Source organism: Pteropus alecto, unplaced genomic scaffold (assembly GCF_000325575.1).
Source record: "Pteropus alecto unplaced genomic scaffold, ASM32557v1 scaffold155, whole genome shotgun sequence".
Lineage (NCBI taxonomy): Eukaryota > Metazoa > Chordata > Mammalia > Chiroptera > Pteropodidae > Pteropus > Pteropus alecto.
The window spans coordinates 10,812,993-10,826,069 of NW_006438113.1; the positions used below are offsets into that span (position 1 = coordinate 10,812,993).

The 13,077-nt window shown below is 49.3% G+C and overlaps 1 protein-coding gene across 1 annotated transcript in view; it reads left to right on the plus strand.

Moving 5' to 3' along the window:
* Nucleotides 1–13,077, plus strand: part of CAMK2G (calcium/calmodulin dependent protein kinase II gamma) — a 59,330-nt gene that overhangs the window by 13,733 nt on the left and 32,520 nt on the right. Inside the window, exons 3-5 of the mRNA XM_025049318.1 lie at nucleotides 4,640–4,699; nucleotides 12,002–12,056; nucleotides 12,925–12,990. Of these exons, the coding sequence (XP_024905086.1) occupies nucleotides 4,640–4,699; nucleotides 12,002–12,056; nucleotides 12,925–12,990 (181 nt within the window). The remainder of the gene's footprint in view (nucleotides 1–4,639; nucleotides 4,700–12,001; nucleotides 12,057–12,924; nucleotides 12,991–13,077) is intronic.

The window sequence follows — 13,077 nt, forward strand, 5'->3', positions numbered from 1 at the left end:
AGTAGCTGGAGAACCCGGATTATGACACCAAATCCCTACACTGCCCTTGTTTTGACTCCTCAGACTGATGCCTCGGGGCCAGACTGGAGTGGGGTACACAGGAGGGCAGTAAGAGGGGATGTCCCACATTGAGCATCTGAAATTGATGAGGCTGTAGGAAGCTTCTCACGATGCGTGTTAGGGCCACAGGCACAGAACTTCAAAATACTCTTTGAAAAGTTAAGTGTGTCATTGAGATTGGAACTTGAAGAGGGTCCCCATAACCAGAGTTAGGGTTCTGTGTTCTTTGCCACTTAAAGAAGATTGTATGTTTAGGTGGCAGCAGAATCTTATTTGAAGCTAGTGTTGGCATTTGTGGTTTTAGAGAAATGTCACTAAATAAGGCACGTCCCTGCAGGGCTGTGGAGAATCAGTGGCTGATCCGCCCTGGCCTCTTGATTCTGGGGTCCTAGGGAAGAGGTGTTCTAGGGCTCTGTACTTCCTTTTTTGCTGCATGCTATTTCTTCTCTGTGTGCTTTCTCTCTTTTGCTTCCCTTGGTACATCTGGTCACTTCTTGCTGCCCTTCCTGTGAAGGATACCTGTCCTCATGGCACCCTGGACCAAGTCTTGAAGTGCTTGGGCAGAAGGTGGGAGAGGCAAGGCCTCCAGGGACTCTTTTGTTTCAAGGCCTGGCTCTGTCCTTGGTGGGCTGCTGGGGAAGCTCGGAAGCGGGTCCCTGATAACAGCTATTTCTGCTTTCTGCTCCTGTTGCCACCTCTGCTCATGAGGGGCAAAACTTTGCAGAGGGCTGTGGTTGGAGCTGGCCTGAAGGCCGGCAGGGGTGGGTCTCTCCATGGCAGTAGCACACAGGCAGGCAGGAAGTGGCCCTGTGCAAAAGCGGGAAGTGACTGTTGTCAAACAGGAAGGGGGGGCTGGGCTGTGGGGGGGGGCGGGGACAAACCCAGTGGAAAGGTGGGTGGGAAGAGGGTCAGCCTTGCTTGGCAGGTCTGAGCTGTTCCCTAGGAACAGTGAGCTCAGTGGTGACTGGAAGGAGGTGTGTCTCGGAGTGAAGGTCGCCTTTCTGACAAGAGCACTGACTCGTGTGTTATCACTTTGGGTTGTTGAGTCAGAGCCTAGACCTTCCACTGTGGACCAAACCAGTTCAGTGGTGTCACCGCTTTTGGGGTTGGGGATTCTATGTTTAGCTGGGACAGCCCTTGTAGTTGGGAAGGATGCTGTATAAACCATACTTGTTCCTGAATCCCACTGCTGCTGGGGTAGAGCCCTCTACTTTTTCCCAAACATGGACCAGCCCTAGAGGGGACTACAGGACAGGAATTGTATGGAAAAGGGTCAGGAGACAACAGCTCGAGAGGCTGGGATGCTGGCCGGCTGTGTGTGGTAGAAGGAGAGGCAGGGAGAGTGTGGTAGGCAGAAACCACATGGCTCATTGAGCAGAGCTGAATGGCAGGGTGCCTCAGCCAGCAAGGCTGAGGTCGAGGAAAAGGAGGGATCCCGCAGGCAATGGAACTTCCTGGGCTGTTCTCTCTCTGAGGAGCCCCTGTTGCTAACCTTCACCTGCAGGCTGTAGACACGAGGGATGGAAGAATACCCCTCCACTCCCAAGAAGGCTGATGGAGCCAGGTTGGAGGGCTCAGTTGGTGTGTTGTGGACCCTGTGACTGCCCAGGCTCAGGGAGAGTGGGTTCGACTCTGGTCATAGCTATGGCCACAAAGCCCAGCCTGGGGAGTTTTGTCTATCTTATCCCTGGATCCTTGGAAAGGAGGCTCCCCCTGTATGCCAGGCACCATGCTAAGCACTTACCTGCATTTACCCAATTACCTCATTTAATTCACAGATATTGCTGCCTTCATTTTAGCAGAGAAGACACCTTTCCCAAGATAATGTGCCTGGCTCACCCTCTCGCCTTTTGCGGGTCCTAATCAAATGTCACCTCCTTGCTGAGGCTTTCCCTGACCACCCTATTTAAATATACACTCTCCCCCTTCCTTGATTTATTTTTCTAAATTGCACATGAAGGCAGGTATTTTTTTGTCTGTTTGTTCACTGCTGTATTCCCAGCATCTAGAATGGTGCATGTCACATAGTAGGTCTCATTAAATATTTTTTGAATGAATGGATGAGGCTCAGATGGGTTTAATAACTCACCTGAAGTGGCAGCACCGGGACTCAGTCGTGGCAGTTTGACTCTAAAACTGATGTGTCAACGGTGGAGCTCCATGGCTGAGGATCAGAGCAAGCACCAAGCCACAGCCCGAGGTTCAGAAAAGACACAGACCTCACCCACAATGTGGGGCCCGGCTCCTTAGATTTAGGGTCAAACTAAGTGACTAGCATGGACCTTTGGACCTTGGGCGGCTCCTTCGAGGAGCTGGGAGTGTGAATCTGTGTCTCTCCTCTTCCCACTCTGAGTCATTGGTAAAGCCAGAGCACCCTTATTTTTAGTGCTGTTGCTGTTGTGGGACTGTAACCATTAGCCAGTAAGAGACTTAAGGGAGGAGATAAACATTAATCTTCTCGGCCTTCCCCTCAGCTGCCACCTCCACATAGCAAGACGCTGTTCTGCATCTGCCCAGGCAGCCAAGCCTGAGAGTTGTGGGTTGGAGGTGGTGAGGTGAGTGGTCAGAGAGAGGGCCGATGGGTCTGCAGCTTTGGAGCTGGCTAACTTGGTACTTCCAATCCCCGGTCTGGGGGCAGGAGGAAGGTGAGTTGGCTCTGACATCTTCCCAGCCAGATCTGGAAGAAGTGAAGCCCCCTGCACCAGGCAGGACTACTGCTGCTTTCTCAACTAACTCCCCTTCTGAAGAGTCTCAGGACCAAGGGATCCCAGGCAATGTGGGAGTGCAGGGTTACCTGGGGTTCTCCTGACTGCATCTTAGCCAGTGGTCATCTTGAACTTGAGTATGAGAAGGAAGGCCTGACCCAGATCTTTGGGCAGCTGGGATGGATTAGCTGGGCAGCAGGAACTAATCTCTGCCTGTCCGTACCTCCTTCTTCTACAGAGCAGAGCTGTCGCTAGAGGGAAGGTTTAGCACAAAGCTGGGGGTGGTTGGTAAAACAATAAATATGAATTCCTTCTAGTTTGTAAGCCCTACCTTATCTCAGACTGCATTATCTCAGACAGGCCGGGGTTTGTATCCCAGTTCTGTCCCTTTCCTGTGTAGGACCTTAGGCAAATTATTTAATTTCTCTGGGTCTCAGTTTCATCATCTGTGACATGGGGGCACTGGAGGCAGGAATTGCTTGGCACGTGTGGATGTGAAGGCATCTGCCTGGGCTAGAGATGTTGAAGTGAACTGGACTATGCCCCACAAAGCCTGGAGTCTTTACTTGATGCTTTCACTTTTCTTTATCCCGTCGTCATATAGCGATGGAGAAAGAGGACTCTAGGCTCAGACTGCCTGCATCTGCCGTCTGTGTGACCTTGGGCAGTTACTTTAACTGTTTAAGCCTCAGTTTTCTCATTTGTAATGTAATGGAGCTAATCGGATCCCCTACCTCACAGGGTTTCTGTGAGAATGAAATAAGATAATGCATACCTTATCTTATTTCATGCATGATCTGAGTCTAGAGTCCATATAGCAAATGCTTAGTAAATAATAGTTATTACTACTATTGTTAAAGTTATTGATAAACCCTTATTAAGCCTCTGTTATGGAAGGAACTCTAAGAAACACCCTTTGAAAGGTCCCACCCTTTGAAGAGCTTGTGACTGAAAGATAACTGATATATGAAGTGAGAATTATGAGAGGTGCAGCGAGAGATGGAGAGGTGGTCATAGAGGAGAAAAAGCATGTCTGCCCAGAGGATGGGGAAAATTTTGTGAAGGGTTAGTTTTGGCAGGGTTCCAGCAAGTAGAGCTAGGGAAATGGAGTGGGGAGGCCACCTGGCTTTGAGTTGCAGCATCCTCTCTACTTCCTGGAGCTCTGCCTTCTTGTGGAAGGAATTGACCAATGCAGCTCGCTTGGATCTATGGACTCTTGGATTCTGGTTGTTTCACCAAGTAGAGTAACCAGAGCCCGAGTGCCACAGCAGTGGGTGGCCAAGAGGATCCTGGGGAAAAGTAAGATTTCTGTCAAACGGGCATCATAATAATACCAACCTCATTAAAGTCGTTATAAAGATAAATTAAAAGATATATCTGCCTGATGTAGAAGTAAACTCGATAAATGTTAGCTGTTATTATTTTTTCAAATCGTCTTCATCTTCATTATCAGCATCATTATGTTTCGGGCTTCCTATGAAGACTGAAGTGGGGAATATATACAAAACTCCTAGCACAGTGCCTGGTCATACAGTAGGTGCTCAATAAAACTTAACTATTAGCATTTCCAAGAAAGAGATTCTGGACACCCTGGCCCAATGAAACCCCTGCTATAGTAGAAACAGCACCAGAGTTTGGCTGAAGCCCTGGCTTCACATCATGGCTCTGCCACTCACTAGCTAGAGGTGTTTTCCTAAGGCATTTCCTCACCTGGAAAAGGCGGTCATAATACATGTCTCCAGACTGCTGCGTTAATTCAGCAAGTTATAAGAAGTGTATAGTTGTTGCCTAAGAATTGAAGGAGTATGAATAGCCAGGTGGCCACAAGTTGAACAGATGATTGATAGATTTTGATTTCTCTCCTCTGCTTTTAGATCACCAGAAGCTAGAACGTGAGGCCCGGATATGCCGACTTTTGAAACATCCAAACATTGGTAAGTGCATTCGTATAGAGCATTTCTTGGATGTTTTGTAGCAGCGGGGGAGAACAGAGATTCACTGCTTTTATGTATGGAACTACTTCTGTCCTTGGGCCTTTGCCTGGTGTCCTTTCTTGCCCAAGCGGAAAAACAGCTGTGTCTTGTTCAGAATACTGGGGCATTCTGGTTTAGAGACCTGGCTGTCTCCATCCCCACGGTGCTATCTCCGGGCTGGGATGTGAAGTATTGGAATAGGTTTCAGACTCACTTTCTTCCCCCCGCCTTCTGTCTTTGGGCCGAGGTCCAAGGTCCTCAGCATGTGAGGCTCTGGGCTAGGAGCCTGCAAGCGTCCTTCACCAGGGGTCCCCCATGGCCGTCATAAAAGGGTCCGGATTTTGTTTCTGGACTTGAAAGAGTTTTGTTCCTGTTGCAGTGTCGTGCACACTCTGGGGGTTTCCATGGTGTTCCTGTTTGTATTCCCCAGAGCTAGGAAAGCAAGCTGCCCACCCGCCTGGCTTCTCTGGAGAAGGGATGGCAGGAGCCAGTCAGATGGGAAGGAGAAAAAATGAAGAGGATTTCTCCCTGCTCCCACCCTGGCTTAGGGGACAAGAGCACATTGTTGGTTGTTCTAAAGCCTGAGGAGGTTTGCCTGCCACAACCCACTCCAGCTCAGCTTTACATTGTTCAGCTGAAATAGTCTTTGCCAAAAGCGTTGGCCCTGATTTGGTGCTTCTCGCAGAGAGGACAGAAACTGGGCTGGCTGCAGTGTCTGAGCAGAAACCCCAGTCTCGACTTGAGGCAGAGCAGGGAGCATCTCCTAGGTTCTCCCTGAAAGCCCTGAGTCATCACAAAGAACAACACATGTTCTGTGCTCCTCAGGCATGGCCTAAATATCGGGGCTCCCACAGTGCCCCGGAGGCCACCCCTTGCTCTACCGTGTTGGCAGCCAGGGCTGTGAGGTGACTTGCCGAAGCTTGATGCTTCCTCCAGAGCTATTCAGCCTCTGGCTTCCCAGATCTTGGGCTAGAATGCTCAACGTGAGCTGTTATGTGGGAGAGCCGAGGCCACACTCCAGCCCAAGGGGAGAGGAGCAGCTCTGAGGTAACCAGAACTCCAACCGTGCAGGGCTTTATAGATCACAATCAGCAGCTTGTGTTACACCCGAAGCAGATTGGCATAACCAGAGCTCAGCTCTGTCTGGTGCATTACGTGCCACGGAGCCAACTCCTCTCAGCCAGCGGGTCCCAGGCCTGGAACTACTGGACTTCTCTGTGATCTCTGAAGTTAGACCCACACCTGAAAACAGCACGGCGGGGACCAATGTGTTGCCTTACGTAGGAGAGAGATGATGGAGCGGAACACCTAGAACAGCAGTCACGGATTCAGGCCTGTTTCGTTTGGCCGGCTCAGTGGTCTAAAAATATTTTTTTATTTGCCAGTCAGTATTTAAAAACAAGATTTCACATTTTTGAAAAAAATTTCATTTCCCAGTCTTTTGAATCAGAACGCTTGGCTCTGCCGAGCCCACATTCATACATGGCCGTAGTCAGCTGGAGCTGGGCAGTGGCTGCCCTCTTAGCCCACTGGCCTCTGTCCTTGCCACTCCCTGTCATCTCATGTTTGCATGGCCTCTGTGGTGCCTGTAGGCTTTGTGAGCTTGTGGCCTCTGACCTAGAAGTTCTAGAATAGGAAGGAAAAGCATGTGGGTAACTAAAGCAAGCCATCCACAAGTGCAGAAGTATTTTGATGTTCCAGTCTTGGGTCTCAGGGTCTGAGGACAGCAACTTCCTTTCCTCGGGCTCCTTGTGACCACCTTGTAGAACAGTGATGAATTATTTTCATGGAGGAAGGAGAATAATGGGTGGGACGGATGAGGCAGGAGGCAGAACCAGGTCTGCCTCACCTGCAGCACGGGCATGGTTGACCACAGAAGGGTTGTGGTGGGGTGAAGACAACTGAGAAACAAGCAAGAAGGACAGAAATGGGATTCTAGCCGGAAAAAGTCTTAGCGTCCCTTTTAATGTATTTCTAGAAATTAAATGTGTACTTTTTGACCTTTTAGACTTTACCTGGTTTGGTAGCCCTTTCTTTTTACCACCTGTCCTCAACTCAGAATTAAGACAGATGGAGGGACCATCTACACCAGCCATCTGCTCTTTTAGGGAGACAGCAAGACCCAGGAGATGCCAAGCAAGGCACACTTACTTTGTCAACATCTGATTGCCTAGAACTATTCTTCCATTTCATGACTACTCCTTGATCCTGAGAGATGTTGGTCTGAAGCCCTCTGCTGGGATCAAGGGCAAGGAGAGGGAAGGGTGAGTCAGGACTGTGTCCTGGGAGAGCTGGCTGGTCAGGCTGTCTGGCTTCCAGTGGGAACCAGGGCTCCTGGAGATGTGGCAGAGCTAAAGGTCCAGGAGGCGGGGGTTGCCATGGATCCTAACCCGGCTTATGGCAGGAGAGGAGGCAGTTTTGTCCCCCTCATTCACTATTCCTCTCATCTCTCCGCTGCTCCATCCTTTAGAGCTGTGGCCCTTTTAGCTCCAGCTTCTTTAACTTCATCCCGCAGGGATACAAGTAGACCAGCCGAGAGGGGCACAGAGATGAAGAAGCTGAGAGAAAGAGCTTACGGTCAACCTCTGGTTGCTGTCAGACTCTGAGGCACTTGAATTCATAAGGGTATTTAGTGCAAGGAGCCAGGCGTCCCTAGGTTTTTTCCCTAGTAGATAATTTGTTCCAGGAGTTAAAAGGCTGTTAGAAGAATGAACTCTAAGGTAAACTATGGACTCTGGGTGATAACAATGTGTCAGCGTAGGTTCATCGATTGTAACAAATATGCCACTCTGGTGGGGGTTGTAGAGAGTAGTTGTGCATGTTTGGGGATGGGATATGTGGGAGCTCTCGGTGCTTTCTGCTCAGTTTTGCTATGAACCCAAATTGCTCTAAAAAATAAAGTCTGTTAATTTAAAAAAAAAAAAAAAAAGCCTTTTGGTTATGAGGTGTGCTATAAAACCTTAAACAGCCCTGGGAGAGTGTCCCGAGGTGCGGAGTTGAGAGGAGACAGCAGGAGTGCTAATCATCTAAAGTTTGAACGGAGTGTGTTCCACCTATGATCTGCTTGCTCCCTGCTCTTAATTCCTCTGATGAATAGACTCTGTCTTCCTGCATGCTGAGCTGCCCCAGCAGTTTCAATCACAGTCTAGCCTTGTGGTTTAGAACAGCACTTCTCAAACTTTTATGTGCTCATGGATCACCTAGGGATTGTGTTAAAATTCAGATTCTGATTCAGTAAGTCTGGAGTGGACCTGAGCTTCCTCATGTCTCCAGGTGATGGTCACACTTTTGGTCCATGGACCATACGTGAAGAAGCAATAGTCTGTGGCTTTGGCGTCAAGTCTTCTAGGCTTCAGTCTGGGCTTTGCTGGTTAGTTGCCGTGACCTCTGGCACATTATTTCTCCAGCCTGTGCCTTTTTGTGGAGTTCTGAGAGGGTTCAGCAAGCAGAGGGGGCCCAGGAAATAAATGGAGATGATAAAAACAGATTCCAGCTCACGGAAGTGATCTCTCTTAGACCCCTAAACCCAACTCAGTTCACAAGGTATTTGAGCCAGGCTGCATTTACTTTGGGCCCAGGGTTCATTCAGCTAACAGTAAGTGTAGCTAAAACAGTTGCAAAGAAAAAGAAAGAAACGCTGGGTCATGACTGAGCAGCTCTTGGATGCCCGCACCTGCCCCTGAGGGGCATCCTCCGTGTCGTTAGCCGCGCCCCCGCCCTTCCCCTACCCCACTACCCCCGCCAACAGGACCTCTTTCCCACTGTGTTTTTGCTGCAGACATTAACAGTGACACTTTTTCAGTGCTTTTCTGACCAAGGTTTGTTAGTTAAAATGTGGCATATTGTTGGGTGGTTTCTGAGATCAGATGAAATCAGGCGCATTTTGGGTCGTTGGGCAGTTTATAAAGAATTGGAAATAGCCACAATATTTGGGTTGTAGCTATGTTGGTCCAAGTAAAAGTATTTAGGTGTTTTTTCCCTGTTCTTCCACGGTTGGTAAAGAACAATAATTAGGTTTATCGCTATAATGCAATGAAGGCTTTATACTCCTTTCCCCAGATCTTGCTGTCTACAGACCTGGTCTGGCCCTCCTTGGCCTTCATGCCCTCTCGTTACTGTGGAGTGGGCTGGGTGTCAGATTATTTTATTGCACACGTCCATAGCATCCTTTACTTCTACGTCACATCCCTCGGCACAGCAGTGCTTAGTTACATGTTTGTTTCAGTGTTAAAGCCTGTCTTCATCTTTCACCTGGAAGCTCTGCAGTGGCAGGACCGGGTTTCTCGTCTTCGTGGCCATGTCCGTGACACATACAGCCACGCCTGCTTCAGGGAAGGTGCCAAATGGACGTTGATGAGCGAATCAGAATGTCCAGGGCTAGTGGGGACAGGTTGGAGCTCCTTTGCCTAAGATGATGGAGAAAGGGACTCCCAAACAGGCAGTTCTGCAGTATCAAGGATCTTGATGTCAGTTCGTTTTGGCTTTAGGTCTCAGTTTTGCCATTTGGTATGGCCTTGGGTGAGTCTCTTTGGAGCCTCAGTTTCCTCTCCTGTTAGTTGGAGCTAATAGAATACCTGGCCCACAGAGTTAATGTGAGAGCTCAATAAAATATCATGTGTAAAGCACTTGACACAATGTCTAACCCATAGAAACAGCTCAATTAAGTGTTAGTTATCATCATTTGGATCATTATTATTAAGAATCTGCTAGGTAGGCACTTAGAGTAGTACAGTCAAGCTTCTCCTCTTATTCTCAGTTCCCTGTTAATTTTCTCTACAAATGAAAAAAAAAAATGATAGCAGTCTTATTCAGATATGGGCCTTCTGCACCTGTCCCTCCTTGTCTCGGTGGAGCCTTGTTCTGCGGCCCACACCAAAGCTGTTCTCTGGGCTGGGGGACCTAGAGGGCCTGGGAGGGTGAGTTTCCTTTGCTGCTTCTCCCCTGATTCCGCTCCTGGCTTCCTCTCCCCTGAGCTTTGTGTGTGGCCTTCCTGGAGAAGGGCGAGTGCCAGTGACTCCCTGTCTGGGCGTGGGCGCCTGCACCTTCCACCCTGTTCTCAGCCCTGCTGTCCTGGTCTCGGGGTGGGCTGGGGGCGGGGGTCCAGGGAAGGCAGGGCAAGTGGCAGGAGCTCCCCAGGAGTGGTTGTTAGCATTGTACCTGCTTTCCTGTTAGCTCACCATTCTGCTGCTATTAGTCACCTCCCTAACGAAGCTGGTCTTTAGCTTCTGGGACAGCTGATTTCCAGGGGATTATTTGTATTACACACTTTCATGCTTTTTAATAGCAAATTTTTAATTAAATGGAAAGTCCTTTTGGAAGCGAGGGAGAGCAGCACTGACTTAGACCAGAGAAGCGCAAGAGAGGAGAGAGGTGGCGGGGCTTTGGGTGAGCCCGTGTGAACGCGCCTGGGTCGGTTAGGGTGGGAGGGGAGCAGGGTCTGGCTACAGCTCCTTCTGTCACCTGCAGGCCTAGAGACGCAGGAGCTTGTTTGCCCAAGGACAGGAGAGAGAGGTGTATGGAGGAGGGATCTTAGAAATACCACCTGCCTTTGATCTCATTGGTAAATCTCAGAAATACTGAGTTCAGGGTGGGATTTGGGTTTGAGTAACTGGATCACATGAAATAAGGGGAAGTATAAACAGTCATTAGGCTCTAGTTCAAACCCTGGCGGGCCTGAGTCCCCATTCGTCAAGTCAGGAGGGCTCTAATGACGGGGCTCTAGTGACAGCTCAGTGCCTGTATTTTACATTCTGGCTGATCTTGCTTTGGTGGGGAAAGGATGTAGGGGAGCACCTCAGCCCCGATGAAACGCTCGGCTACTGGAAATGGAAGCTGTCATTTGGGGTGGTTGGCAGCCTGGCCCCTGCCAGGGAAGAGACGTGGTGATTCCTTTGTATCCAAAAACTTCACTGGTTGGTTTGATGTCAGGCCATTCCTGAAGTGCTCTGTGAGGTGTTCCTGAAACTGCCGAGGATTGGAGCAAAGGTCAAACAGAGGGAGCCCTTTGGAACAGAGGTTCCCCATCAAGAGAGTTCAGGTGAGGGAAGGGACAGGAACAGCCGGACTGTCAGCCAAAGCATCGAGTTGTGTTTGCATTAGATGATGCTCAGGGCTTGGCATTTAACCCAGAGGTGGCTTTGTGGGCAGAAGCTTGAAGAGACCTCAGAAGACACCAGGTTGGTTTTTTGCCCAAGCGTTCTGGAGGCAGGGAGCAGGAAGGGATTCTGCTCGCCAGCCTTCTCACAGTTGGTGAGTTGCCACAGTCGCTCCATGCAGTGGCCTCCTGGACCCATCTTTGATGCTGTTGTAGGTACATTTGTGAGTGGTCTTCCTCCTGGGTTCCATTATTTTGTTGCCTGGGTATGTGCACAACTCTACATTTCTTATAGGGAGCAGTGGTGTAGACCAGTCTTGGGAGTCTAAAAGAGCTGGGTTTGTATCTTGACCCACTGTATCTTTACCCTTTGGCCTTTGGCAAAATACTCTGTGTCCCTGGCCTCCTGTGTCCTCATTTGTAGAGTGGGAGAAATACTCATCTCACGGTGGTCATTAGGAATAATTAACTCCTTGAAGGCAGGCACTATATCCTTCCTAAATCCAAACTATCTAGCACAGGGTCTGGCACATAGTAGGCACTTAATAAATGCTGGTAGAATAAGTAATATATGCAAGGCCTAGCACATAATAAGCACTGAACAAACAGTTATTGTGGTCATTGCCTGAATCTGTGTTGCCTCCTGTGCTCACCATCCATCATCCTCGATCCACAAGCCTTCCTGTTGGGCTCTGCTTCTCCCACTTCTTCACCTCCCCTTAATTCTTGTTTCCTTTTACTCCTCCGAAAGAGCTCTTGGGCTCTCCCACTTTGTCACTCTCTGTCCCCCGTGGTAAGCGTTACTAGGTGCTTCTCACTCTGTTTCACTGTCACGCATCCTATCCCAGGACCGCCTTCTCTGGGAAGGTTGCTGCTTCTCTCTGTCTTGTCTTCTTAGCCGCGAAGCTTCTCTTTCTTGCCTACGTTTGAGGCAGTCTGAGGTGGTGACCAGAATGCTGGCCCCGGGGTCTGAGTGTCTCTCTGCCCCGGGGCCACATAACCTTGAATTGGGGAGTGCTGGGCATGCCGCCACTTGCCACTGCCGCTCCTTCAGGAGAGAGTCCAGCGAGGCTGACAGGATGGGGCATGGGTGGGGCTGCCAAGGAGGAGAGGAGTAGGACTTCCGAGTTTTCTCTCTGTTAATGTCTGTCCCGTCTCCTCTCTTGCAGTGCGTCTCCATGACAGTATTTCTGAAGAAGGGTTTCACTACCTCGTGTTTGACCTGTAAGTGCCACTTTCTGAGGGTGTGGGGCCTTTCCCTCCAGCTGGCTCAAGATGAAGGCTCGGACAGAGGCCTAACCTGGGTCTTCGGCCTCTGCCAAGGGTCCCTCTCCTTTGCCTGAGGGAAAGAATTTGATTTTGAACTTCCTCTGGTAATGGGCAGGTTGCTGAGGGGGCCTCATTGCTCATTCAATATCTCCCCAGGGCTCCGAACCCCAAGATGGCATTGCTGTCGAGTTTCTCTTCAGCAGCATACCTATGCAGATGCTTTTTTCTTGTTTCTTGGTGTGTTGTCATTAGTGGAGAAATAGAATACAGCTCTTTGCATGACCTTAAACATTCTGAGAAATGGAAGGTAGCTTTTATTGTAAACTGGGCTCTAATTGGTCTCTCCTCCACTTTGGTTGTGCTTTAATATCTTAAAAGTGGCTCTTCACTTGGAAATGCCTCTCTGGTATTTTCAGGGTTGGGTATCTGTCCTTGGTCTCAATATTTTTCAACTTCAGTAGTAGGTCTCTCCTTCTCAGGCAGCTGTTTCTTAGGATTTGTGATCGTCTCTTATAAAGCTATGACTTTCTGAGTAGGTCGATTATTTTTTCTTAGATTCCTGTGTATTCATCTTTTCCTGAGTATTAGCTAACCTGTAGGTTATAGAAACAGAAATGTACAGGAGGAAGGGAGGACCCACATCAGCCCAAGGAGAATCCCTGTGTCATTGAAAGATGGAGAGTGTTCTGAGCTCTCAGGTGAAATGCATGGAGAGTTGAGGTTTTTTTAAAAGCTGTTCTACAGTATGACCTGTTAACCTGTTGGGTGCTGACGTTGGCCTGCTGGCCTGCCTCCTCTGACCTTCTTCTTCTGTTGGTTGCAGTGTTACCGGCGGAGAGCTGTTTGAAGACATCGTGGCCAGAGAATACTACAGCGAAGCTGATGCCAGGTGAGATGAGGGCCCTATAGTTCAAGTGTGAGTCTTGGCCTCCTTAAGGGGCCAGGCATTGTACCTATTGAATAGTCTTTGGGGAAG